This window comes from Chlamydomonas reinhardtii, chromosome 3 (genome assembly GCF_000002595.2).
Source record: "Chlamydomonas reinhardtii strain CC-503 cw92 mt+ chromosome 3, whole genome shotgun sequence".
NCBI lineage: Eukaryota > Viridiplantae > Chlorophyta > Chlorophyceae > Chlamydomonadales > Chlamydomonadaceae > Chlamydomonas > Chlamydomonas reinhardtii.
This window is the reverse complement of record NC_057006.1, coordinates 2629694-2653910: the sequence shown is the minus strand read 5'-3', so window position 1 is coordinate 2653910 and position 24217 is coordinate 2629694. Positions and strand designations below refer to the sequence as shown.

Below are 24217 nucleotides of genomic sequence, written 5' to 3'. Positions count from 1 at the left end.
GTGCTGGCTGTGGTGCTGCTGCTGGGCGCCGCCGCGGCGGGCGGCCACGCGCTGCTGCAGCGCTGGCAGCTGCTGCCGGCCCTGTTCACACCCAGGTGCGCATGCACACACACACACACACACACACACACACTCACACACACACAGCACACACAGCACACGCGGCCGCAACTCTGCATCGCTTACACTGTCCTACACGTAATGTTTTCCTTGTGCTCTTTAAAACACACACACACACACGCGCGCGCGCAGCGGTGCCGACATCGGCACTGCGGCTGAGGCGCATGTCCGCTGGCCGCCAACAAGCACACCAGCAACTCGCGCGCTGTGTGACGCCACGCATGCCTCGCCCCAACCCACCCTCCACCTCCTCCGCGCTCTGTGGACTGATTCTGGGTCTTGGTTTACTTGGGATTGGATTGAACCACCATCCACACACCCCCTTTGGTTTAGTTTGGGCTGGTATTTACAACCCCCCCCCGCCCGCCTGCAGGCCAGTGACTGAGGTGCACTACCCGCTGGTGCATGAGCCGGTGACGGTGTGTGTAGAGCCGCTGCAGCTGGCGGCGCTGTGGGACAGCCTGCCACACATCGCCGCCTTCGTGGAGGACCTGCCCGTGGGTGAGTGCGCGTGTGTGCCCCAGTGCGCGTGTCTGAGGATGCAGGATGCCGAATGCGGGACCCATTTTGGTGCCCACAGCAAGCGCGGTCGTACGCGTCACGGCAAGCCGTGTGGAATGCTCTGTGCACCACAACCGCAACACGGTCATTCGCGGCGCAACATGCCGGTGCCGCGCCGCGCTCGTGCAACCTGCTGCAGGCATGGGCATCAAGGGCGGCATCGCGCGCAAGCTGCTCAAGGAGAAGTACGGCAAGCCCGAGCCGCCTGGCGCCTTCGACGTGGACGTACTGCTGTTCGTACAGCAGTACAGCCCCGAGGTAGGTACGACACGACACGACGCGAGCGATTTCAAACATGCACGATATCTCAACTTCGCTTCCTGCCATTTCACGTCTCCCATCTTCCTCCATCCCCTCCACCGGCCGCCGCGCCCCTGCTTCTCGTGTCAATTGACGCCCAACGCCGACCCCACCGCCTCCCATTCTCCTATGCTCCCACGCGTCCTCACCTCCCTCGCACCTCACCTCCCTCGCATCTCACCTCCCTCGCACCTCACTTCCCTCGCACCCCAATCCCCTGATGCGCGCTCCCTCCCACACAGGCTCGTCGCGCGGTGCGTGAGGCCGTGACCGGCTGCCGGCTGGGCGGTCTGGTGCTTGAGCCGCAGGACGTGGAGGTGCTGTCCAAGGAGTGGCTGCCGGAGTACTTCATAAGCAGGGACGTCACGCAGAACGAGGTGAGCGGGCCGCCGGCGGGCGCGTGTGAGATTGTGTGCGAGGTAAGAGGGGGCAGTCCATTCCAATCCCTAACTAGACCATTGAGGGGGATGGCACTTCAAAATGTGCGCCAGGCCAAAAAAGCTGCCCTGCGTGTCTTCTTACGGCGACTTGCCATAGCAGTGTCTCCTCCGCCGTGCCGTTGCTCCCCACCTTGTCTACTTGCTCCTCAAACATGTGACCGCATCCTCCCTCCCTCCAACCCACCCACCCAACCCCGCCCCGCCCTCGCAGGTGCTCATCCTCAAGTCCGCCCCCGGCACCGCGCAGCTCTACTACACGGCCCAGGCCCGCAACGACGTGGCCGCCGACCTGATCCGGCCGTGTGTGCACGCGCTCAAGACCGAGTTCCACCTGGTGTGGGAGCTGGAGAAGGACGGCACGCCCTACACAGCCAGCCAACAGGTGGGCGGGCGTTGCTGTGTGTGTGTTTGGGGGGGGGGGTTGTAGATGCCAGCCCAAACTAAATCGAACCCAAAGCAATACGGTAGAGCGAGGAGGAGAGCGTGGCCTATGCTTGGGGGAGGAGGCGTGTCTGTGGGGTGGGTGGGTGGGTGCTAAAGCCCAACAACATAGGCCCCAATAGTCAAGGAGTGGGGGAAGGAGGCGTGTGTGCATGCTTAAGCCCAATGTGCATATGCCTACGTGTGCCCCTGTTCACGTCATTCCAAGTCTTGCACCTTCCTCCCCGCCCCGCACCCATCCGGCTCCCCCTCCGCTCCCACCCGCCACAGGTGTGCCGCAGCCTTGTCCGCTACCTCAAGGGCCACGGCTCCGACTACGCCTTCGACGCCGCCACCTGGGCCCACTACCAGCGCACCGGCCTCAGCAAGAGCGAGCTGTTCAAGGTGCTGCGGCCCTTCCACGAGGACGACACCAAGATGCAGGTGCGGGCGGGCGGGCGGGCGTGTGTTTTGTGTTTGTGTGTGTGTGTGTGCACTAAGAAAGCACGAGGGGATGTGTGGTGATAGAGCACACGGAAAACATTACGCGTAAGCCAGTGTATGCGAAGGTGCGCATGCGTGTCGGCGTGTGGGAGTGTGGTGGCATGGGCACCATGGCACAGCTGCCGAAAGGCAGGCAGGACAGCCCAGTGACGTGGGTGAAAACGGGCACGCGGGAACGTACGCACATGTCTCCCCCCCCTTCCCGCCCACCACCACCACCACCACCACCACCACCACCACCACCACCACCACCACCACCACCACCACCACCACCACCATGACAACCACCACCACCACCACCACCACTGTCCCCGCCCCCCCTGTTCCCCCCTGTCAACCCCCCTGCCAACCCCTCTCCCTTAAGGCCGCGGTGGACCACCTGGTGGACATCGGCTTCCTGCACCGGGCCGAGCTGCGGCGGGCGGGCGGCGTCAACATGCTGTGGGGACTGCTGCTGCAGGAGGTGAGCGTGCGGCAGCGAGGAGGGAGGCAGGGAGGGAGGGAGGAGGAGAGGGAGGGAGGGAGGGGGAGGGAAGAGAGGGAGGGAGGGCGTGCTTTCTGCTCTGAGCAGGAAAGCCGTGGCGCCGTGCTAGCACCCGCCGGCGGCATGTGTCAACGTCAATGTGTCGCTGTGTGGTCTCATGTGCACCACGACAGCTGTACTACGGTATCCTCATGTAATCGCATGCACGTCCGCCCGCCCCTTCTGCGCACACACACGCACACACACACACACACACACACACAAACACACACACAAACACACACACATGCACACGCAGACACACACGCACACGCGCAAGCACATGCACACACACAAACACACATCATCACACACACACACACGCTCGCACGCATACACACATGTGCACACACGGGTGCACACACGCAGATCAACACCCAGGTGTCCCGCCACGGCGGCCGCTTTGTGTTGGGGTCGCTGGACCCGGACGGCGTGGAGCGCTGGGTGGAGGGCAAGAAGGCGCAGACGGCGGCGCGGCTGATCACCGAGGAGATGCGGGCGGCGCGGACCGGTGGGTGCGTGCGAGCGCAGGCCGGGTGCAGGCCCGTGAGGTAGATGCGATTGTTCGCCCAAGCCGCCCGGAGCATAATGGCCCGGAACTGAGAGGACACGGGAGAGTCACTTGCCGCAGGCACCGTGGGGCCTGGGCACTGCTGTGTGTGTGCCTGCTCGCTCACTCCTGCAAACCCCCTCCCGCCCCGCCCCTTTCCCCCAATCAATCGCCTGGGCCCCAGGGTTCGTGCCGTCGGACGAGAGCGTGCTCGAGCTGGGGCTCCTCACCTTCCCCCAGACCCTAATCGACTTCATAGCCACTGGCCCCTGCTTCGACGCCCCAGCCTACCTCCGCTCCGCCGCCGCCGCCGCTGTCAGCTCCCTCAACGCCGCCGCGCCACTGGCACTGACGGCGCCGCCGCCGCCGCCGCCCAGCGCCGGCGACACCCCTCTAATGGTGCCGTCTCGCAGCCCCTCCGGTGTGCTAATGATTACGCCTGTCGCACCGGAGGCGCAAACACCTGCTGCTACAGCCGCTGCAGCGGCTGCAGCGGCTGCTACTGCCGTTGCTGCTGGTGGCGGCGCGAGCAACCGCCTGTTGGGGGATGTGGTGGAGCGGGTGGATGACGCAGCCGTCCTGATGCCCATTCCTGGTGAGGCGCTGGGGAGGGGTGCCTTATTTACGACGCGGTACTAGCTTATTATCAGCTGGAATCTAGTTTGCATGATACACATGGCTGTGCTTGTGCTTGCGAGCTGACGGCAAGAATGCATGCTTTTGGTTGTGCTCGCAGCCGGCAAGCTGCGCTGGCACGCGATGCAGTCGGCTGCGGCCGCCGGCGGCGGAGTCATGTACCAGGTCTTCCGCGGCGCAGCAGCTGGCACCAACGCCGGCACCGGCACCGGCACCGGCAGTGGCGGCCTTAGTGGCAGCAGCCCGGCGTCGGGCCGCCGCGGTGCCGGCCTGCTCAGCGCCGCCGCCGACGGCGGCACCGCAGCCGCCGGTGGCAGCGGGAGCATTGAGGAGGAGCTTAAGAAGGACGTGGAAAGGTTGCGGGCGGCGCTGTTGAGGCACGGCAGCACCGGTGCGGGGTCCTCGTCATCGCCAGCGGCGACGTCGGCGTCCAGTGACGCCCTCACGGCGGCGGCAGACGCGGCGGCGGCGGCGGCGGGCGCGGGCGCGGGCGCGGTGCCGGCGGAGAGCGCGGCGGAGCGGTCATTGCAGGAGATGGCCGGCAACGCACGGGAGCAACAGAGGTGAGCGGGATGTGGCAAACGACTTCCGGTCCGCGAGTCAAAGGTTTTTTTGTCCTGCAACTGCCCTGTCAGCAAGCGTGTCGGCTCTGCGTGCTGTGCACCGCATGCGGACGCGAACGTGCCGCCCTCGTGATGCCTGTGCCTGTGCGTGTTGTTTACAATTACAGGCGCCACAACGCTGCAATCAAGGGCGTCATTGGTGCCTCGCTAATCAGCGCCAGCAAGCACCAGCAGCAGCTGCCGGCAGAGAGCGGCCCCGCACATGCCGCGCCGCCCGTCGACGCCTCCGCCGCCTCCGCACCCTTCGGCGCTGCTGCTACTGCCGCCGAGCCGGCGCCCATCGCAACCGTCAGCGGAGGCGCTGCTGCTACAGCCGCGGTCCGCAGCCGCCCTGTCGGCCCCAGCGGCGGCGCACTCGACATGTACCCGGGCGCAGCCGCCGGCCGCGGCGGCGGCGGTGCTGCAGCTGCTGCTACAGCCGGGGCAGTGGGCGGCAGTAGCAGTGCCTTTGACACGGTCGCCTACTGGCTCAAGTACAGCAGTCTTGGCGACCTGGCGTCGGATGCCGCGGGAGGGGACTCGCTGGGGTCTTTCTACCAGGTGAGCTGCCCGCGTGTGCGTGTGCGTGTGCTTGTGCGTGTGCGTGCACGTGTGTGTATGTGTGTGCGTGTGCGTGTGCGTGTGTTCTGGGTGTGTGTGCGTCTGGGTGCTAGTTGGCTGTAGGCAGCGCGCCACCACCACGTGCAGCGATGCCGTCTACGGTATTGGAGGACGCTATGTACCGTACATCCGCTGCTCGACCAGCCTTGCCTTCCTTTCTCGGGTCACAAACGTGCAGGCTTCTGCAATGGCGGGTGGCGGCGGCGGCCTCGTCAGCGGCGGCGCGGGAGGCGGCGGCGGCGGTGGCGGCGGCGGTGGCGGCCCTGACGACGAGGGCTACGTGCCGCTCGTAGGCGACCACGAGACGGCCCAGCGCCGACGGCCCACGCTGGGTAAACTGTTCATGTTCGTGGTGAGTCGAGAACACCATTAACAACAAGTCGCACCTCGACCTCCCTCCATCCCCTTCGGTAACAATGCGCCTGCTCCACTACTGTTCCTGGCTGCGCCTTCACTTCTTAAGTAATCATGAATGTAAAACCTTCCACCACGCACCCCCCCCCCCAGATCGGCGTCATGTCCATCGAGCGCGCCCTGCTGCTGGCCGCCTACGGGCTGCTGCTGGCCGGCCTGGTGGCGCGGCTGTGTCTGCCGCGTGTGGAGGCGGCGCTGTTTGACGCCTTCAACGAACTGGACACGCGGCTGTTTTGGGACAACCTCGTCGTGGCCATGGGTGTGTGGGTGTGGGCGTGGGCGTGGTGGCGTGCAAACGCGCTGTGTGCGGCGGGCGGCGTGTGGCGGCAGAGGTGGCTCGCCGTGGGTGGATGTGGCGTGTGAGGGAAACAAACGGAACGCGCCCCCTGTGCCGCCCTTCCAGCGCGCAAAGTTGGTGCATCACTAGCGGGACTCCCTCCTTGTCATGCCCCGACCTTCCACCCCGCCCTCTCCAACTTTCCCTGCCATGTCCTAGTTTCACGCGCCTGACCCCCCCTTCTCACCCCTGCTGTCCCCTGCTGCCCCCCGCCACACACACACACACCTACAGGCATCATCTTGGCTGACATTGCGCTCACGCTGGCCGGCCGCCTAGCCCTGGAGGGCTTCACGCGCAGCGCCATGAGACAGCTGTTCAGGAGGTTCTTCGAACACGTCGTGTATCAGGTGTGTGTGTGTGTGTGCATGTGTGTGTTTGGTGTGCATGTGTGTGTTGGTGTGCACGTGTGCACGTGTGTGTGTGTGTGTGTGTGTGTGTCGCGTGTGGGTGGCATGGGCGGCGCAGTCGTGTATGCGCTGGAGGGGCCGGGGTGGCTGTGGTCCTGGGACGCACCATACGGTATTCCCTAGCCCAACACAAAGACCGCTGAACACACACACACACACACACACACACACACACACACACACACACATACGTCCACCGCGCCCACCCAGGACCTGCCCTTCTTCGCGCGCCTGTCGCCCGGAGAGCTCATGGCGCGCACCAGCGGCGACTCCCTCACGCTGAGGGGCATTGTGTCCAGCACCCTGTACAGGGTGCGTGGGTGGCTGCGTGTGTGTGTCTGTGTGTGGGAGTAGTGTGTGTGGGGGGGTGAATGTGTGTGTATGTGTGTGTGGGGGGGGGGGCGGGGTTGTTTCAAGCAAAAGGGCAAGTGCAAGTTCTGCCGTTCACCTCGTGGGAGCCGCCGGCTACCTTGTCTTGACACTCTCCACCGCCCCCTCTTCCTGACCACCGCGCCCGCCATGCCTGTCGCGCGCGCTCTCGCGTACGCACGCGCACGCTCTCCCTCACACCCGCAGCTGGTGGAGGGTCTGACGTTGTTCCTGGGGGCCGGCGCCTTCCTAGCCACCTCGGCCTCGCACCTGCTGCGCGGCCGCCCGCAGCTGGCGCTGCTGTTTGTGGCGGTGGCGGCGGTGGACGTGGCGGAGGCGGGGCTGCTGGGCTGGCAGCTGAAGAAGTAGGTGGGGTGGCTCTGTGTGTGTGTGTGTGTGTGTGTGTGTGTGTGTGTGTGTGTGTGTGTGTGTGTGTGTGTGTTTGTGTGTGTGTGTGTGTGTGTGTGTGTGCGTGTGCGTGTGCGTGTGTGTGTGTATATATGTGTGTGTCTGTTTGTGTCCGTGTGCGTAAGTATGTGTGCGCAATAAGAGTGGCGATGATCCTGGGGCTGCAGAGCTGCCATTTTATTTGCTGACTGTATGTGGACCTCTCGCTAGCAACGTGCCAGCTCTCCAAGCCTCCTCCTCCTCACCACCAGCACCACCTTACTTTCCCTTTCGGCCCATGCTCTGCCGCCACGCAGGGTCAACCAGGCCGTGCGTCAGTCCATGGGCCGCATGTTCGGCTTCACGCTCTCCGTGTTCGGCCTCATCCCGCTCGTGTCCGCCCTGGGCCTGGAGTCCCGCATCGTCAACGACTACAAGGCCTTTGCAGCCGATTACTTCCGAAACACCTTCATGCTGAACTGCTTGATGCACGCGCAGAGCGCCGCCACTAGCCTGCTGGCGGCGGCGCTGCGGGGCTCGCTGCTTGCGTGCGGCGGCGCGGCGCTGTTTGACGGCGTGACGACGGTGGGCACGCTGTTTGCGCTGCTGCAGTATTGCAGCTGGCTGCAGAAGGGGCTCAAGCAGGTGAGGGGCCGAGCGGGCGTGCACGCGTGTATGGGGGTGGGGTTTACCATACATGCCCGATGATCCCAACGAGTAAGTCCCATCACCAGCAGGAAGCCCACCCAGCCATGGAAATGATGTGGAGTAGGGTGGGCGGGCTGGGATGGGATGCCGGAAGGGTTGCGGACGAGTTCGCGAATGTGCAGAATGTTGCAGGCGCAGGTGCAGGTTTGCAAAACAGGTGTGCAGACTGCCACACAGTGCACGCACCCTCAGCAAGGCATACGGTAGTCACACGTCCACCCATGGTCATTGTCCCTTTCGTCTCGCTCATCGCCAATAACTTCTAGCACCTTCTCCCACTGCCCCTCCCCGCACAGGCCAGCGATAGCTGGGCTCGGCTCATGGCGGGCCTTGGCTCCGTGGAGCGACTGGTAGAGCTACACGACAGAGGTACCTTTGGCGCCACGCCCGGGGGACAGGATGGTCCCGCCGGCGGCGCCGCTGACGGCGCCGCGGACGGCCGCAGCCTGTTCCGTGACGCCGACGGCACGCCTGGCGGTGTGCGCGACGTCGCGGTTCACGTCCACGATGGCGCCACCGCCACCGCCGCCGCCGGCGCTGCCAGCGGCTTGGCGGGCGTTCAGTCGGCACTGGTGGGCGCCTGGCGGCGCACCTTTGGCAGCAGCGCCGGCGCGGGCACCGCCGCCGCCTCCGATACCGAGCGGCTCGCAGAGCCGCTCCTTGGCCGCGGCTCGACCGACCTCGAGTCCGGCGGCGCCGGCGCCGGCACCACCGGTGGCGTGCTGAGTGCGGCGTGGTGGGCGCGCTTCGGCCCGCAGCAGCAGCTGCGGCCGGACTTTGGCCGTCTGCTGGGCGGCTTCAAATTGAGCGGCGTGCACCTGACCATGCGCGGGCGCACGGACCGGCTGCTGCTGCGGGATGCCAACCTGGAGGCGCTGGCGGGGCAGGCGGTGGTGCTCACAGGTGTGTGGTTGTGTGTGTGTGTGTGTGTGTGTGTGTGTGTGTGTGTGTGTGTGTGTGTGTGTGTGTGTGCTGGGTGTCCTCGTGTGTGTGCATCTGTGTCACTGGATTGCTTGGCTGGTGGTAGGTGAGCATACAGACCCCTGCCATGCAACATACCCTCACAACCACGTGACCCATGTTGCCGCACCCCATCCCACAGGCGACGACGCCGAAGGCCTGCACGGGCTGCTGTCGCTGCTGCTGCTGCGGCTGCCGCCCTACAAGGGCACCCTGGCCTTCCAGCTGCCCGCCGCCGCTCTGCCCTCCGCCGCCGCCGCGCTGATGGGGCCCACGCCGATGGACCGGCTGCTACAGCGCCAGCCGCCGCCGCGGCCCCACGACGGCGCCGCAGGCGCCGACGCGGCGGCTCCAGCCACCGCCGCCACCACTAACACGGCTGCCGCCACCGCCACCGCGCTCGCCAGCACCGGCATCAGCTCCAGCAGCAGCAACGGTTGGGAGTGGGCGGCGTTCAGCTTCCGACACGACGGGCTGCGGCCGCTGCGCAGCCGTGTGGGTCTGGTGTCGCGCTCCATGTGCGGCGTGTTCCGCACCACGGTGGAGGACAACGTGGCGGTGGCGGCGCCGGAGCGGGAGGTGGGCACGGCGGAGGTGCGGGCGGCCGCCGCGGCGGCGGGGCTGCATGAGGAGGTCATGGGGCTCAAGGTGAGCCAGGCGGCGGAAGCAGAGGTCGAGGCAATGCGGGTGGGGGGTTCAAGGATTGGTACAGAGAAGTGTCGCGAGGTGGGGAGGATTGTTGTAAACACCAGCCAAACCCAAACCAAACCATGCCAAACTAACGGAGCGCAGTTAGAGGTGGGGGAGGGTTACACGTATGTCCGGTTATATGCCGGAGCCCAACGGAAGGTCCGGGGGCAGGGGCTGGCCGTCAGGGCTAGCTGCCGGGGGCAGGCTGTGCGCGCTAGCTCACGCCTCTCATGCCTGCCACCTATCTTGCGCATCCCGCCTTTCACACCCCACCTTCCTGCTCCCGTGCAACACGCAGGACGGCTATTTCACGCTGCTGGGCGAGGGCAGCGGTACCTGCCTGTCGCCCGCCGGGCTGCTGCAGCTGGCTGTAGCACGTGCGCTGCTGCGGCGGCCGGCACTGCTACTGCTGGAGGACTACGATGCGTTTGCCGAGGCGCTGGGGGAGGAGCGGCTGCAGGGGCTGCTGAGGCGGCTGCGGGGCGGCGGCGCGTGTGTAGTTGTGGTGGCGGGGCACGGCAGAGCGGCGGGTGTGGGTGCAGGTGCGGTGGAGCGAGGCCAGGTGAGGCAGGATGCGAAGTGGGACTGGGCGGACGTGCACGCGCACTTGCACGGGGGCACGCTCGACTCGGTGACGCTGGAGGGAGGTGCGGCAAGGGGTGGCAGTGGGCCGGAGGGCGGTGCGGCGGCGAGCGAGTGATCTGGTAGTAGCAGCAGCAGGCGGCGGCAGGTGGTGAAGGCACCCAGGTGCCAATCCCAGTTTGGGCTGAGTCTAGAGGGCCCCAAAATGTTTGGGGGCCTGAAACCACCGGAACATTGGCATGGTAGAGGTCGCTCGGGGACAAATGTTGGTGCCTTACGAGGAATTTCGTCCAGCGTATGCATTCGTACTACTCGCCTAGTCTCGTTGCACGGTCTGGTTTGCACACAACCGACCTGTAACAAACAACATACGGTCGGATCTTGTGGTCTGCTGGTGGGGGTCGTGCCGTTGACATGTATGTGTCTGTGTGTCGGATTCAGTAAGGCCAATGCATGCACAAGGGTCTTTACACCACATGTATACAGGACGCCCAAGGGCACTGCTAGTTGCCGTGTCCTCCACCCCTCCGCTCTCCCCGCCAGCATGTGCCATGACCACGCATTGCCTCGCTCAACATGCATGCCCTTCAATCTACGGTTGGCAAACGTTCCCATAGGGCGCACTGCATCTGGTTGGTGCTGTCCACACACGAACAGGTGCGGTGCATCGCGATGACTACTACAACGCAGTGACTGCACCCTGATCTGCTCTGCTCCACCCACCTCAACCCTTAAAATCCCGCCCTCCCCTCGGTAACAACGCGCCTGTTCCTCGCTGCGCCTTCACTTCTTATGTAATCATGAATGTAAAGCCTCCGTCCCACCACGACCACCACATCGGCGTCATGTCCATCGAGCGCGCCCTCCTGCTGGCCGCCTACGGGCTGCTGCTGGCCGGCCTGGTGGCGCGGCTGTGCCTGCCGCGTGTGGAGGCGGCGCTGTTTGACGCCTTCAACGAACTGGACACGCGGCTGTTCTGGGACAACCTCGTCCTGGCCATGGGTGTGTGGGCGTGGGCGTGGGCGTGGGAGCGGGCGGGTTGACACGCGGGAGCCTGTCGGGGCCATGGAACCTGGACGTACGTGAAGCCTACCAACACATCAAGGTTACCGTGAACCCATCAGAGCGTCATGTGCCTGGGGTTGACAAGGCAAGTATTGCGCCGGCCAAAACCTCCTTTCCATGTGCAGGATGCGGTATCCCGCTGTCGCCTCGGAGATTGTGGCTGAGGTCATTTACAGTCGCAAACACAAGCCACGTGAACGCATCGTCACATGCACGTTCAACGCCCCATCGGCCCATCTCAACCACCACCCCGCTCCACAGTAGACTCTCGTATCCTGCCCCAGGATACATATTACTGGCGATCAGTAGTAGTCCTTACTAAACACTTATGTGGATGACGCTATGTCGACCTGAAAACGGGGCCAAACGGCATGGGCTAAAACATGTATGCACACAACATGAGCCCTTCGGGCCACCGCCGAAGACCCTTGCGGTTGCGGATTCTCCGTCTGCACTCTGGCGCTCTGCTCCTAGGCCTGCACCTCCTCAAGCAGCATTTATCGGCAAGTTTGGCCTTATAACAGTCAGTTAAACCCCACACATGCCCAGACCAAGTCCTCTCCCTAGCTTGCGCCCACGCCATGCGCTCATCCCAGAATCAAGCCACTCTTCCAAGCCTGCCAACCCTACCGCATGCAACGTTCCTGAATGACAAAATCTCCCAGTGCCCTTTCCTGATGACTGAAGCGTCCGGGTTTCCACATGTCTATCCCGCCTAACCTGTTCCCAAAAACAGTTGTCCCGAGCCTGCCATAGATCACGCGAAGAAGCCCCCACGAGCGCTGCTACCTCCTGTCCCACCACCGCTCACGCCACCGGTCTCAACCGGGGCCGGCGGCCGCGTGAACTCGCGCACCGGCAGCGCCGCCAGACGCTTCATCACCGCCCCCATGTCGGGCCGGGCGGAGGGCGCCTCGGCCAGGCAGTCATGCAGCAGCGACACCAGCTCGGGGTGCAGGCCGGGCGGCAGCGCGTCGGTGAGGCGGGGCGGGTTGCCGCCGGGTGTCGTCCAGTGGTACACCAGCTGCATGCGCATGTAGCGGGTGGGGATGGGGTGGGATGGGGCGGGTTGGGGCGGGATGGGGCGGGATGGGTTGACGAGGATGAGCGCATGGCGCTTACAGCGGCAACTGCAAGCAGGTGCGTGTGGCCGTGTGTGGAAGCACACCCCTCAATCCTGCTTTCCCGCTCACCGTCTCGCGCCGTGTCCCGGCATACACCTCATCGTCCACCCAGGTGGCCAGCTGGTAAAGCACCACACCCCAGCTCCACACGTCCACCTGCGTGCAGGCAGGCAGGCAGGCAGGTAGGCAGGCGCGCGCACATCTGCTACGTGCACCACTAGCACCCGTCAGCGGCGGCCCCGGACCCGCAGCAACCCGCCACCTGGGTCAGGCCATGGCCAGGAGCGCCAGCCCGGAAGGCAACCCAATGCGGGTCGCCCCGGCCTGACCCTCCACGCCCTGGCACAACACCCCCTGACACAACACGCCTCGCCCCGACAAAACACGCCTCGTCCCGCCCCGCCCCGACACGGCCGCACACCTTGTAATCGTAGGGCTGGCCGCGCAGCAGCTCTGGCGCCATCCAGAAGGCGTGGCCGGCGCCCTGTGTGCTGGCCACCTCGCTGGCTGTACCCGCCAGCACCTGGCTTAGACCGAAGTCACACAGCTGTGCGGCGGAGGGCCAGGCGGGGCGGCAAGGAGCAGCAGCATGGAACGCGTCAGACATCTCAGCGTCACGCTTAGGGCACACACAACGGATGCGGTTGCACACAGCGCTGCAGCGCTGGAGCGAGCCGCCGCATTCGGTACTCACAACCCCTACTAGTAGTACTGTACATGGGGTCCGCTGCTAACGTGTGCGGGGCCGCCCGCTCACCTTGACGTCCAGCTTCTCGGTGACCAGCACGTTGTCGGGCTTGAGGTCGCGGTGGATGACTCGGTGGTTGTGCAGGAAGCGCAGGCCCTGGCGGCGGCGGGCGGGGGTATGGGGGGTTGTAGATACCAGCCCAAACTAAACCAAACCCAATGCAATGGGGGATGGGGTGCGGGGGATGTGGGTTGCGGGCGTGGAAGTGCGGCGTTGCAGCAGGAAACATCCAGCAGCATCGCGGCAGAGAGGCACACACGTCGCGCCGCTTTACATGCGTCACCGACTTCTGAAACAGCCATCAAACAACAGTATTAGCTCCCGTGCCCAGCTCCATACATCAGCATATGACATGGCGCTGCCTGCAGCCCCCTTCTCCCCAGCACCCCCTTCTCCCCTGCAGTCCCCCTTGCCAGCAGCCCCCAGCAGCTCCCAGCACCAGCACCAGCACCCGGCCCCACCTCTGCCATCTGCCAGGCGGCGATGAACCTGGCGCGGGCGTTCAGGCGCGGGTCACGTGTGGTGAACAGGCGGTGCAGGTTGTTGGAGTAGCGCGCCATGACCAGCCCGCGCAGGCCGTCGGGGCGGGTGACCACCCCTATGAAGGCAGCCACTCGCTCGTTGGCAGGCAGGCCCTGGGGGCGGCGGGTGGCAGTGGAGGCGGCGGCGGAGGGGAGGGGTGGTGGCGGAATGGAGGCGGGTAGGCGTGGGACGACACACTGAGCGCGCCAACAGACATACTTCGCACAGACATGCCCGTTTCGTTCTGCTTGTGTGCCTCCCCACCACACACGTACGGTACACATACGCACATACACACACACACTCATACAGACACACGCAATGTACTGGCGTATTGGTGGGTAACTGCGCGCGCGTGTATGGCGGAATTGTTCCGTTTGTTGCTGTTTAACACACGCAATCTCTCCCCCGTTGGGTACGGTTTAGTATCTACAACCCCCCTCCCTCGCACCTGCATGATGGACAGCTCCTTCTCCAGGGTGGCCTGCTCGCGCGCCGTCAGGTGTGGCTTCAGCTGCTTGATGGCCACCTGGGAGGCGGGGGAGGCGGCGGGAGGAGGGGATGGGGGTTGCATTCTTGATGAATTAGGAAGTTGAGTTGCGACCAGATGGGAGGATTGAGGAGAAGGTAACGAGGTTAGAAGCTGACAAGTTGGAACGGCGATCGGTAGCGTTTAGCACGCAAGGGCCGCGGACAAGTTCATGGCGGCGACGTGGATGTGTGACAGTATGGCTGACGACTGTCAACAGGGCGATGGCCAGGAGCCAGGAGGCCCTTGCCCTTGGCTCAGAGCCCGTGCCCACACACAACAGCCAACAGACGGTGTACGGCAGTCCAGCATCATGCCTGCCGTACATGACCTTTCCGTTCCTTCTCACTCCTCCCTGCCTCACCTTGACTCCGCGGTACATGCCCGCGAACACCTCCCCAAAGGCGCCGTCCCCCAGCACCGCGCCCCACGTCACGTCCTCGCCCTGAAGCACCCAGTTCCAGGGCCGCAGCACGCCGCCGCCCACCACTGCGAAGGCGTCGCCCGCCGCCTGCTGGTGCGGGTGCTGCTGGAGGTGGTGGGCGTGTTGGGGGTGCTGGTCGCGGCCGCCGGCAGCCACGTCGTTGCTGCCGCCTGAGCCGGCGCCGCCCGAGCCCGTGGCGGCGGCAGCGGTGCCTGCCGCCGCCGGCAGCGGCGGCGCGGTGCCGCCCGCCCGCTGGATGATGGCGCCTCCCGCTGCCTCCTGTGAGTTCAATGGCGGTCCGAGTTGGACACGGGCATGGACGGGGTTGCCATTTGCTCGCATTATGCCGACGACAAGCGCGGACAGGGGCATTACGAGTTCCGCAACGGCACCGTGGTCCCCGCTTACACGTACCTGCCAGCCCTGGCGCCTGGCGCGCGGCCCCTTTTTTTTTCATGCCCCATACCTCGCTTTTCCCTGAGTGCCCAAGCCCTTCCAAGCCCAACCAGCTCCCTCGGCCCGATCCCTCCACCGCCTCCCAACCAGCTCCCTCGGCCCGATCCCTCCACCGCCTCCCCCTCCACAAATTCACTTCTCCCTAACGAATCATGCATGTGAACCCCCCCTGTGCCCCGTTCTTTGGGCTTGGTTCGGTTTAGTTTGGGTTGGTATCTTCAACCCCATACACACAACAACTCCACCTCTTGTGTTTCCCATTCCCCGTGTTTTGTAACACACCTCCAGCAGGTCGTAGACCTCGGTGTGGTCGGCTGCGGCGGCGTAGAACTGCGCCTTGCGCCCGTCGCCGTCCACAGCCAGCGGGTCCAGGCCTGTGTGTGGGTGCGTGGGTGTGTGTTAGGGCATCACAAGACCGCGGCCGTTGGTGTCCGTGTGTGGCGGCTCTGCCGGCCACCTATGCCCCCTCCTATGTCTCTGCAACTCTGCAAACCCAGCCCCACATCCCTGGTGCTGCCCGCCCGCTCCGCCCCCCCCCCTACGCGCTACGCGCTACGCGCTGGAGCTGGCCGCTGGACTTCACGGACATCGGTAACGACGCGTCTACGCTGCAACTGTACCTGCCTACGACTTCACTTCTTAATTAATCATGAATGTAACCCCCCCCCCCGCGCTGCGCTCACCCTTGCCCAGCAGCCACGCCACGGCCTGCAGGTTGCCGCCCTCTGCCGCCAGCATCAGCAACGTACGGCCGCGGCCGTCGCGCGCATGCAGCTGCTGACGCAGTGCCGCCGCCGCAGCAGCCGGGTCCTTGCCGCCTCCTCCTCCGGCACCGCGGGGCTCCAGCAGCAGCTGCAGGCACTCGGCGGCCGCGGCGGCGCCGCCCGCAGACAGGCGCGTGCTCGCTGCGGTGGGGAGTGAAGGGGTGGGTTACATTCACGATTGTACAAGAAGTGAAGGCGTAGCCAGAGGGGGTTAGCCACTCATGCGAACGGTTTGTATCAAAGGAGGGGAAGGGGCCGTGCCGTTGTGGTGTTGTGGTAAACTGCCCCAGCCATGGCCGATGCAGGCAACCAAATTCACTGCGCGTCAGGGCGTAGCAGCCGAGCAGCCGAGAGCTGAGCCGGGCCGCACAGCCGCGCACCCACCTGCCATCATGGCTGGCGTCCGGCCGTGGCAGGTGGCCACGTCGGGGGTGGCACCCAGGTCCAGCAGCTGAGCCACCGCAGCAGGCTGGAGGGGCGGGGTGGGCAGGTGCGGAGCCGGGAGGTGCAGCTCAAGAGAACAAGGGCGTGTGAACGTGCACAGGGCAGGGAGGGACGAGGGAGCACCCACACGCTTCTACATCTCTGGGAGCTGTAAGTTAGCGACACGCTGCGTACGCACCTGCCCCGCCAGGGCTGCGAAGTGCAGAGCCGTCCAGCCGTCCGCGTCAGGCTCGTCGGGGTGGAAGCCCTTGGCACGGATCAGCTGAGGCAGCACTCGCAGGTTGCCGCTCCACGCCGCGAAATGGAGGCTGGTCATCGTGGGCTCCTGCGGCACGACACCGTCCATCAGCAACGAGCCACCCAACAGCTAGCCCCTGGCCGCAGCATACGGCCGCCCGCGCCCTTCACACACTGCAACCTGGAGGCTGTTCGAGACAGTGGACAACGATTTGTTACACATCGGGACACGTGTCGCGTACCTTGCTCGGAAACAGCACGTCCCTGCCGGCCGCCGCCGCGCCGCCCGGCGCCCGCCGCCGCGCCGCCGCCTCCTGCGCCGCCGCAAGCATGTCGTCCACACAGCCGCAGCGGCCGCTGAGCGCGAAGCCGCTGCCGCCGCCGCCCCAGCGCAGCGTCAGGCGGCAGCCGCCGGGCAGCTGCACGCCCACCAGCGGCACCAGCGCGGACAGGGCGGCAGCGGAGGTGGCGGTGGAGGCGGGACCAGCGCCGGGCGGCGCCGCCGTGGGGAGCAGGGGAGGCAGATCCTCCGCGATGAGGACGGGCGCGCGGCCTGCGGGCAACAGGCAGCAGAAGGAGAGCAGCGGTGAGAGTGCGAACAGGCGCGAGGGGCGAGAAAGCTGGACGGAGCAAGCCATGTCCATGTTTGTTCGCCGCGGCAAGGTCGGCCGCGCCACTCACCATTCACGACGGCGGTGAGGGTGCGGCCGAGGATGTCCCACAGCAACCCCGCGCGCCCGCCCGCCGCCGGCAGCTGCAGCTGCTTAATGCGCTGCCCGCCGCCGCCGCCGCCACCGCCACCACCACCACCGCCGCGGCCCGCCCCGCCGCCGCCTCCGGCGGCGGCGCCCGCAGGCGGCGCGGCCAGCACGTGCCCCTCCCGTACATCTACGAGATGGGCGCCCGCCAGCGGCGCGTCGCCTATCGTACTGCAACCGCTCAGTACAGAGCCGCCGCTGGGGATGCCGCCGGTTGACGCAACGGCCGAGTCGGCGCTGCTGAGCGCGCCGCCACCGTGGCCCGCCGTCTCGCTAGCACGGCGGGAGCCGGCGGCCGACGCAGAGCCGATCGAGTCGGGATGCGGGCCCACGCCCAGCCAAAGGTGCCCGGCGCCGGCGGCGCCACCACCCATTGCGCCGCCGCCACCGGCAGCCGCCGCCACAGGCGCCGCCTGGACCTCCACCGCTGCCCAGCCCGCCGCCGCCTCCGCCACGCCCTCCACAGCCAGCCAAGCCGCGACGTCGCGATTCGCCGACGTCGTCACGTACGTCGGCCACTGCTCATCGCCCTCCGCTCCGGCTCCCGCTGCCGGTGGCGCCGGCACCGCCGCCGCTGGAGGTGCCAGCTCCAGCAGTCCCCGGACCGCCGACGGCAGCGTGACCGATGCCGCCGTCGCTGCCGACACAAGGGTGGTAGCCGCGGCGCCCACGCCGCCCGTTGACACGCCGGGGCTCGGGCAGTAGCCGTACCCACCGGCGGAGCCTGAGCCTGGCAGGCCGAGCCCGAGGGCGCCGGAGCCGTAGGAGCCGCTGAGAGCGGCGGCGGCGGAAGGGCTGGGCGTGTAGGGGCTGAAGGGGCCCGGGCTGGCGGGGGTGTGATGGTGGGCGGAGCCGTGTGGGCCCGCGCTGCCGGGGGTGGCGGCGGCTGCCAGCGACAGCTGCCCCAGGCGGCGTGCCAGCGCCGCGGCGGGGTTGCTCGGCGCATTCGCCGTCAGCGTCTGCGGGTGCAAATGCACAAACAACCATGTGTGCGAGTTCAATGCATGCGGCATGAAGGCCTGCGTGGCTTACGGCGGCATCCTGCACGTACCGTAGTACGAACCACACGGGTCCACTGCCCTGCGCAACACGACAGGCAGCCCGCAGGCCCACACTCACCAGCCCTTCCAGCTCCTTCCCAAGGTACTCCACTACCGCACGGAGCTGCGGCTGCCCGCCACCACCACCACCACCACCACCACCAGCACCACCACCCGCCGCGCCAGCCCGAGCGCCGCCTGGCGCCGGCGCGGCGGCGCTGGGCACCAGCCGCACGACCGCATGCCGCGGCGGCAGCGTCTGCAGCAGCATCTCCACCACCCGCTGCGGCCCACGCAGGATGGCGCGGTTCAGCGTGGAGGCGCCCCACGGGCTGTTCAAAGGCGACACGGCAGTGGCCGCGCCCCCGGTGGGGCGTGGCTGCGGCGGCTGCGGCGTGTGCGCGTAAGCCTGCTGCGCCGGCGGCTGCGCCGCCGCCACAGCCGAGCTGAAGGGTGATGCGCCCGCCGGCTGCGCCGCGTAGCCGGCGAAGGGCGAGGCGCCTGCAGGAGCAGCAACATCCAGTGGAGCCGCCGCCCGTGGCGGCACCGGCGGCTGCACCATGAATAGGTTTACGTGAGGTGAAGCGGCGGCTGCGGATCCGGCTGCAGCTGGTGCGGGCGCGGGAGCAGCGGCTGCGGCTGCGGAGGCGGTAGAGCCCGGGAACGGCGGCAGCTGCACAGGCATGCCGACCGCTGCAGCCTGCGCCGGCTGTAGCGACATGGCAAAAGGCGACGGCGGCACAGCTGCGCGCTTCGCGCCCATCATGGCGAATGGCGACGCGCCGGTGCCGGCGGCGGCGCCGGCGGCGGCGCCGGGCAGCGGCGGCGGCAGCGGCGGGAGGCTGCCAGCCGCGATGGGGGCGGGTGCTGCCAGCGCGCCTTCCTCGCCGTAGCGCTCACGGAGGTGTTGGGCGGCGCCTGTCGGAGGGGGCGGAGGCAGGCGGGCCGGCGCCGCCAGGGGCGCGGGGACCGGCGCAGCGGGGGCGGGGACGGGGATGGAGGGACGGAAAGCGGGAGTGGGTTGGATGGCGTTGAAGGATGGCCCCATCTGTTGTTGAATCTGCTGCTGTTGCTGCTGCTGTTGCTGCAACGGCGCTGCCGCTGCTCCTGCTGCCAAAGCCGCATCGCCCATGCCGGAACATATGCGCGCCATCCCCAGCTCAAACGCTGATGCCGCCGCCACGGCGGCAAACGTCGGCTCCCCTCCTCCCTCCTCCTCCTGCTCCTCCTCCTCGCGACCGATGTTTGCCGCCAGCGACAGACTCGCCATGCCTGACGCCAGCCGCTGCGTGGACATGCGCACCTCCTCCCCTTCCAAGCCTGCCCCTCCGCCGCCGCCACTGTCATCACTGCCCAGCTGCGGCGCCGCGGAACCGACTGGCACGTCGAGCCGCACCCCGTCCCTGCCGCTGTCACGATCCCTGTCCCGCGCTTTCGGCGCGCTACCCGACCACATGCCACCGTAGTCGTCGTCATCGGACGGCGCCGCCGCCATCAACTTCATGGCGCGCGGCGGGCCGGCGGCGCCGCGGCGGCGGCGGCCGCCGCGGGAGAAGGCGCCCATGACTGACGTGACGGCGCTGCGGAAGCGCGCGCCCACGCTGCTGCTGCCGTCGTCGCCAGTGAGGCCGGAAGCCTTTGCGCTTGCGTCCTCTGCGTCCAGGCGCTCCCTGTAGTAGGACTCAATCTGCTCGTGCTCCGCGACGGAGACGTCGGCTGCAGGCGCGGCACCGCCGCCGGCGGCAGCCCCACCGGCAGTGGCCGCGCTGCCGGCAGTGCCGAAGCTCTGCTCCTCCAGCCCATCTTGCGCGTCGTACGTCGCCAGGGACATGAGGCGGCGGCCGCTGCGGTGGCTGCTTTCGTCGCCTTCCTCCGACGGCGCCGCCGCCGTGGCCGCCGCCGTGGCCGCCGCCGCCGCCGTGATCCCCATTGACGCTGGCGGGCCACCTGTGCGCGCCTCGCGCTCCTCTTCACTGAGCGACGCACGGGCGAAGCTGCGGCGGCGGCGGCCGCGCAGCGGCGGTGAGGCTTCATCACGCGCCACCAGCAGCCCCGTCGGCGATTCCACTGGCTCCGGCGCCGGCAGCGACACGGCCGCTTCGTCGTCCAATGCCGCCATCTCTGGCTGCGGCGCGGTTTTCTTCTTGGCTCGCATCGCTGCCATCTTACGTGGCTTATAGTATGTGCCCTTGGATGCAACCACACCGCCCTCCTCCCCCTCCTCCTCCTCGTCCTCAGCCGCCTGCACGTCATCAGGCATCCTGAGAGATGCGGATGCCCGCTGCTCCAGCGGTGGCACCGCCGCCGCTGGCGCTGACGTCGCCGCCGCCGCCGCTGCTGCGTGCGACACCACCCTCGAGTCCGCAGCCGACTCAGCCTGCAGCGCCCGCCACTGCGCCCCCACCGCGTCCTCCTCGTCCGCATCCTCCACCGCTGCCGCCTTCGACTCCTCCTTGTGCACGTGCGACTCGTTGTGTTGCGCCTTGCCACGTCGGCTCCGCGGCTCCGCCAGGCTCGCACTCGATGCGGCTGGCGGCGGGCGCGGCTGCGGTGCCGGCGGCCGCACCACAGACTGCATCAGTGGCCCAGACGCCCCGCCGCCTCCCCAGCCCTCCTGCTGCTGCGAGATCGCAAAGTCCTCCTCCGCCGCCGGCTGCCCTTCTGACCCCGGCCCAAGCACTGCCGCCGATCCCAGCGCGGGGCCCCGCTCCTGCTCCTGCTCCCCCTCTTTTTGCCGCTCCAGCTCCTGCAGGCTCTCGCGGTTGTCGCGCTTCAGCCTCTCGAAGTCAGAGTCCACGTCAGCATCGTCGCCGCGCTCCGCGCGCGCCGCGGCGCGCGCCGCCGCCGCCTTCGCCATTGCCGACGCGGCGGCGGCGAACGCCGGCGACACGCCCTGGGAGCTGAGCATGCCGCCCCGCGGCGGCAGGGGGCTTGGCATGGACGAGGTGGCTCCACCCTTCCGCAAAGAGGTGGGCGAAGACGCGGGCGGCAAGGCAGGCTTCTTGGTCCCGCCCACCAGCCCCTTCAAGGCGTCCCACAGCGACGTTTTCTTCTTGAGCGCCCTGCCCTTGCGCTGGAAGACCCCCGCCTGGTGCCGAAGGTCGTCAGACTTGTCCTCCAGGCGCTCGAGGTTCTGGCCCCGAAGCCGGTCGCTGATGTACGACACCTGCTTCTGCGTGTGCGATGGCGGAGGCCGCGGCGGCTGTGGCGGCTGTGGCTGCGGCGGCCGCAGATCTGCTAGCTTTTCCGATTGCGGTGCACGGCCGCTGCCGCTGCTGCCGAAGGCGGCAGACGTGAGGGCGTAGGTGGCGGTGGTGGATGAAGAAGGAGGCGGAGGAGGAGGACGGCTGGGGCCAGCGCCGGACGCGGCTGGTGAATGCGTCTGGGGTAGAGGTGGCCGAGACGCCGGCGGTTTGGACGGTCCTGCACCGCCCTTTGCTAGGTCCTGCTGCGGCAGCTGCTGTGGCTGCTGCAGTTGTGGCTGTGGTCGCTGTGCTGTTGCCGCCTTTGTCCCCTGCGCCTGCTGCCCTCCCGCTGCCACTGCAACTGCGGCCCCCAGCCCCGCTGCCGGACCGCCACCCGACACCGACAACTCACCACCAGGGCGCCAGCCGCCAAGCTCGGAGGGCGTAGTGGCAGCGGCTCCAGCCGCCGCCGACCCCATCGGCACCACCTCCTCCATCGCCGCGCCAGCCGCGCCCGCCGCCTGCACTGCCGCGCCCACAACGTCCTCCTCCGGGTGCAGGAACTTTGCAAACACCAGCAGCAGCCGCACCGCAGTGTCCTCACTGAGCGGCCCGAACGGCGACCACGCGCCGCCAACCGCCGCCACTGAGCCGTCGGGCTCCTCGTCATCGGCCTCCTCGGACGGCGGCGGCGGTTGGTCGCCTGCCAGCGCGACGACTAGGTCGTACGGCGACACGCCCACCGCGGAGGCGTGCGGGTCAGCACCCAGGTCCGACAGGAGGCACTCCACGGCGCGGACAGCGCCCGCCGCCACTGGGGAAGGGGGGACACGACATGCGACATGGATACGGCACCAGGGGTTACTGGCTGTGGCCTACGAGCGGCGTACCACACAGGACGCACATAAGGTTTCCCTTAACCTACACCAGGACATGTCTTCAGCCCGTGCACCACAAAGGCAGGACTCCAAACCTCCCCCAGCCGCCCGTCCAGCCCCGGGGCCCCGCGCACCCGCGAAGTGCAGCGGCGTCCAACTGGAGCAGCCCCGCCACCGCCGCCGCACCGCCGCCGGCGCGTTCACGGCCGGCAGCACCGCCCGCACCTCCACGCTGTGCCCCGCCTCCGCCAGCCGCCCCAGCGCCGACACCGAGTTGGCCGCCGCCGCAAGGTGCATGGGCGCCAGACCCGCATCACTGAACAGCGTGGCCCGAAGCGCGTCCGCCGTCGCCGCCGCCGCCCAGTCCCGCTCGATGCGCGCCGCCGCCGCCGTGCTTGCTGCACCCGCGCCGGTCTTGCTGCGTGCGGCGGCGGCGCCAGCGGCGGCACCGGCAGCAGCCGCAGCAGCCGCCGTCGCGCGCGCCAGCACCGCAGCCACCTCGCCCCAGCCGCGCTCCGCCGCCAGGTGCAGCGGCGTGGATCCAGACTGATCACGCCGTGTAGGGTCCGCGCCCAGATCCAGAAGCGCCGCCGCCGCCGCCGCGCAGCCGTACTCCGCCGCCACGTGCAGCGGCGTGCGGCGCGCCTCCGCGTCCGGCGCATTAAGCTCCGCCAGCGCCGCCGCCGGTCGGCCGCCGCTGGCGCGTTTAGCATGTTCAAACAGTAGCCGCAGCATTGCATCGTTGTCGTGCATGGCTGCGAAGTGAAGCGGGCTCCAGCCGCGCGGCGGCGCAGGCACCAGGCCGGCGCCAGCCGCCAGCAGGCAACCTGCCGCCGCCGTGGCGCGCGCCGCCGCCGCCGCCGCGAGCGGCGTGGCGCCAGCGGCGTCGCGCGCGTCCACGCCAAGCCGGCGGCCGAAGTGCGGCAGGAGCAGGCCCAGCGCCGGCGCGTTGTCTGCCGCGGCTGCGTAGTGCAGCAGCGTCTGCTGCCGGTCATCCACCACATCCAGTAGCTCAGCCGCCGCCGCCGCCACCGCTGACCCCGAGCCGCCGCCAGCGGCAGGTGCCGCCAAGCCGGCCGCGGCGGCGCTGTTGTAGGTGTCACCTGAGGTGTCGCCCAGTGCGCCCAACCGCTCCAGCAGTAGGTGCAGCACGGCCGCGCTATGCGTGTGCTGCGCTGCGAAGTGCAGCGGCGAGGCGCCGTGGTGTAGCGGCGCCGGCAACACCGCCAGCCGCTGGGCGAGCTGCGGAGCGTGTGTGTGCATCGTACCGTGTGTGTGTGTGTGCTTGTAGGGACGAGGGGGTTTGAGATCACGTGCCGGGCGCTGGCAAGCGGGAGATGCGCCTGGTGGTGTCTGAATAGTCATCCCCCGGCAGTTCTGGACGAGTCCTAAGACACTGGGCTTATGGCACCAGGCAGGCATGGGCTGTAGGCTCTGGTGCGGCATCGTCAGAAACGTCCGTTTGCTCACCCGCCACCCTCCACTCAGCAATACCTCTTGCCTTCCCCCACGAGCAGCACAACCATTCAGTGTATATACAGCTTGACACATGACAACAATATCGCTGTAATCAGGCGACTGCCCAGTCCCGTGCGTGTCCAGTCCCGCACAGGCTGGGGCGTGCTGGGGTGCGTTAGCGCGCGCGTTTTCTGCCGTGCGCACCTTGTGGTCGGGCATGTGAGCCAGCAGCACTTCCACGATACGTTCATTGCCAGTGCGACAGGCGTGGTGCAGGGGCGTCAAGCCTTGCTCGTCGCGCGCGTCCAGACTTCCATCTAAAGTTTCGAGAGCAGTCTTGAGTGCTTGTTCATCACCGCCAGCACTCAGTTCACAAATCAAGTCTGCAGAATCGAAACTGCTATCCGGGAATTCATCTAACTGTGACTCGCTCATTTTTGCAAGCGTGCGC

At 67.4% G+C, this 24217-nt stretch overlaps 3 protein-coding genes across 3 annotated transcripts in view; 2 read left to right on the top strand and 1 right to left on the bottom strand.

The window, feature by feature from the left end:
• The window catches only part of CHLRE_03g160953v5 (uncharacterized protein), a 13336-nt gene extending 2467 nt beyond the window's left edge, over positions 1-10869 (top strand). The window contains exons 6-25 of the mRNA XM_043060697.1: positions 1-95; positions 494-621; positions 821-939; positions 1224-1358; positions 1633-1803; positions 2133-2285; positions 2710-2808; positions 3238-3379; positions 3603-4013; positions 4155-4617; positions 4785-5217; positions 5456-5629; positions 5785-5950; positions 6263-6378; positions 6649-6750; positions 7015-7172; positions 7512-7839; positions 8199-8805; positions 9005-9510; positions 9851-10869. The exon at positions 1-95 is cut by the window's left edge and continues 32 nt beyond it. Coding sequence (XP_042925826.1) covers positions 1-95; positions 494-621; positions 821-939; positions 1224-1358; positions 1633-1803; positions 2133-2285; positions 2710-2808; positions 3238-3379; positions 3603-4013; positions 4155-4617; positions 4785-5217; positions 5456-5629; positions 5785-5950; positions 6263-6378; positions 6649-6750; positions 7015-7172; positions 7512-7839; positions 8199-8805; positions 9005-9510; positions 9851-10252 — 4908 coding nt within the window. The 3' untranslated portion in view covers positions 10253-10869. The remainder of the gene's footprint in view (positions 96-493; positions 622-820; positions 940-1223; positions 1359-1632; positions 1804-2132; positions 2286-2709; positions 2809-3237; positions 3380-3602; positions 4014-4154; positions 4618-4784; positions 5218-5455; positions 5630-5784; positions 5951-6262; positions 6379-6648; positions 6751-7014; positions 7173-7511; positions 7840-8198; positions 8806-9004; positions 9511-9850) is intronic.
• Positions 10870-10933: 64 nt separating this feature from the next.
• On the top strand, positions 10934-11349 carry CHLRE_03g160950v5 (uncharacterized protein). The gene has a single exon (XM_001697367.3). The coding sequence runs from the start codon at positions 10980-10982 to the stop codon at positions 11175-11177; it is 198 nt and encodes a 65-aa protein (XP_001697419.1). The 5' UTR covers positions 10934-10979; the 3' UTR covers positions 11178-11349.
• Positions 11350-11357: 8 nt separating this feature from the next.
• Positions 11358-24173, bottom strand: CHLRE_03g160900v5 (uncharacterized protein). The gene is made up of 16 exons (XM_043060696.1): positions 23971-24173; positions 22443-23550; positions 18325-22244; positions 17129-18164; positions 16690-17000; positions 16389-16535; positions 16151-16235; positions 15686-15907; positions 15285-15376; positions 14487-14825; positions 14045-14122; positions 13533-13706; positions 13081-13167; positions 12745-12870; positions 12393-12479; positions 11358-12223 (listed from the first exon to the last, which is right to left on the bottom strand). Exons 1-16 carry the CDS (start codon positions 23983-23985, stop codon positions 11957-11959), a joined length of 8094 nt encoding a protein of 2697 aa, XP_042925825.1. The 5' UTR covers positions 23986-24173; the 3' UTR covers positions 11358-11956.
• Between the last annotated feature and the right edge of the window lie 44 nt (positions 24174-24217).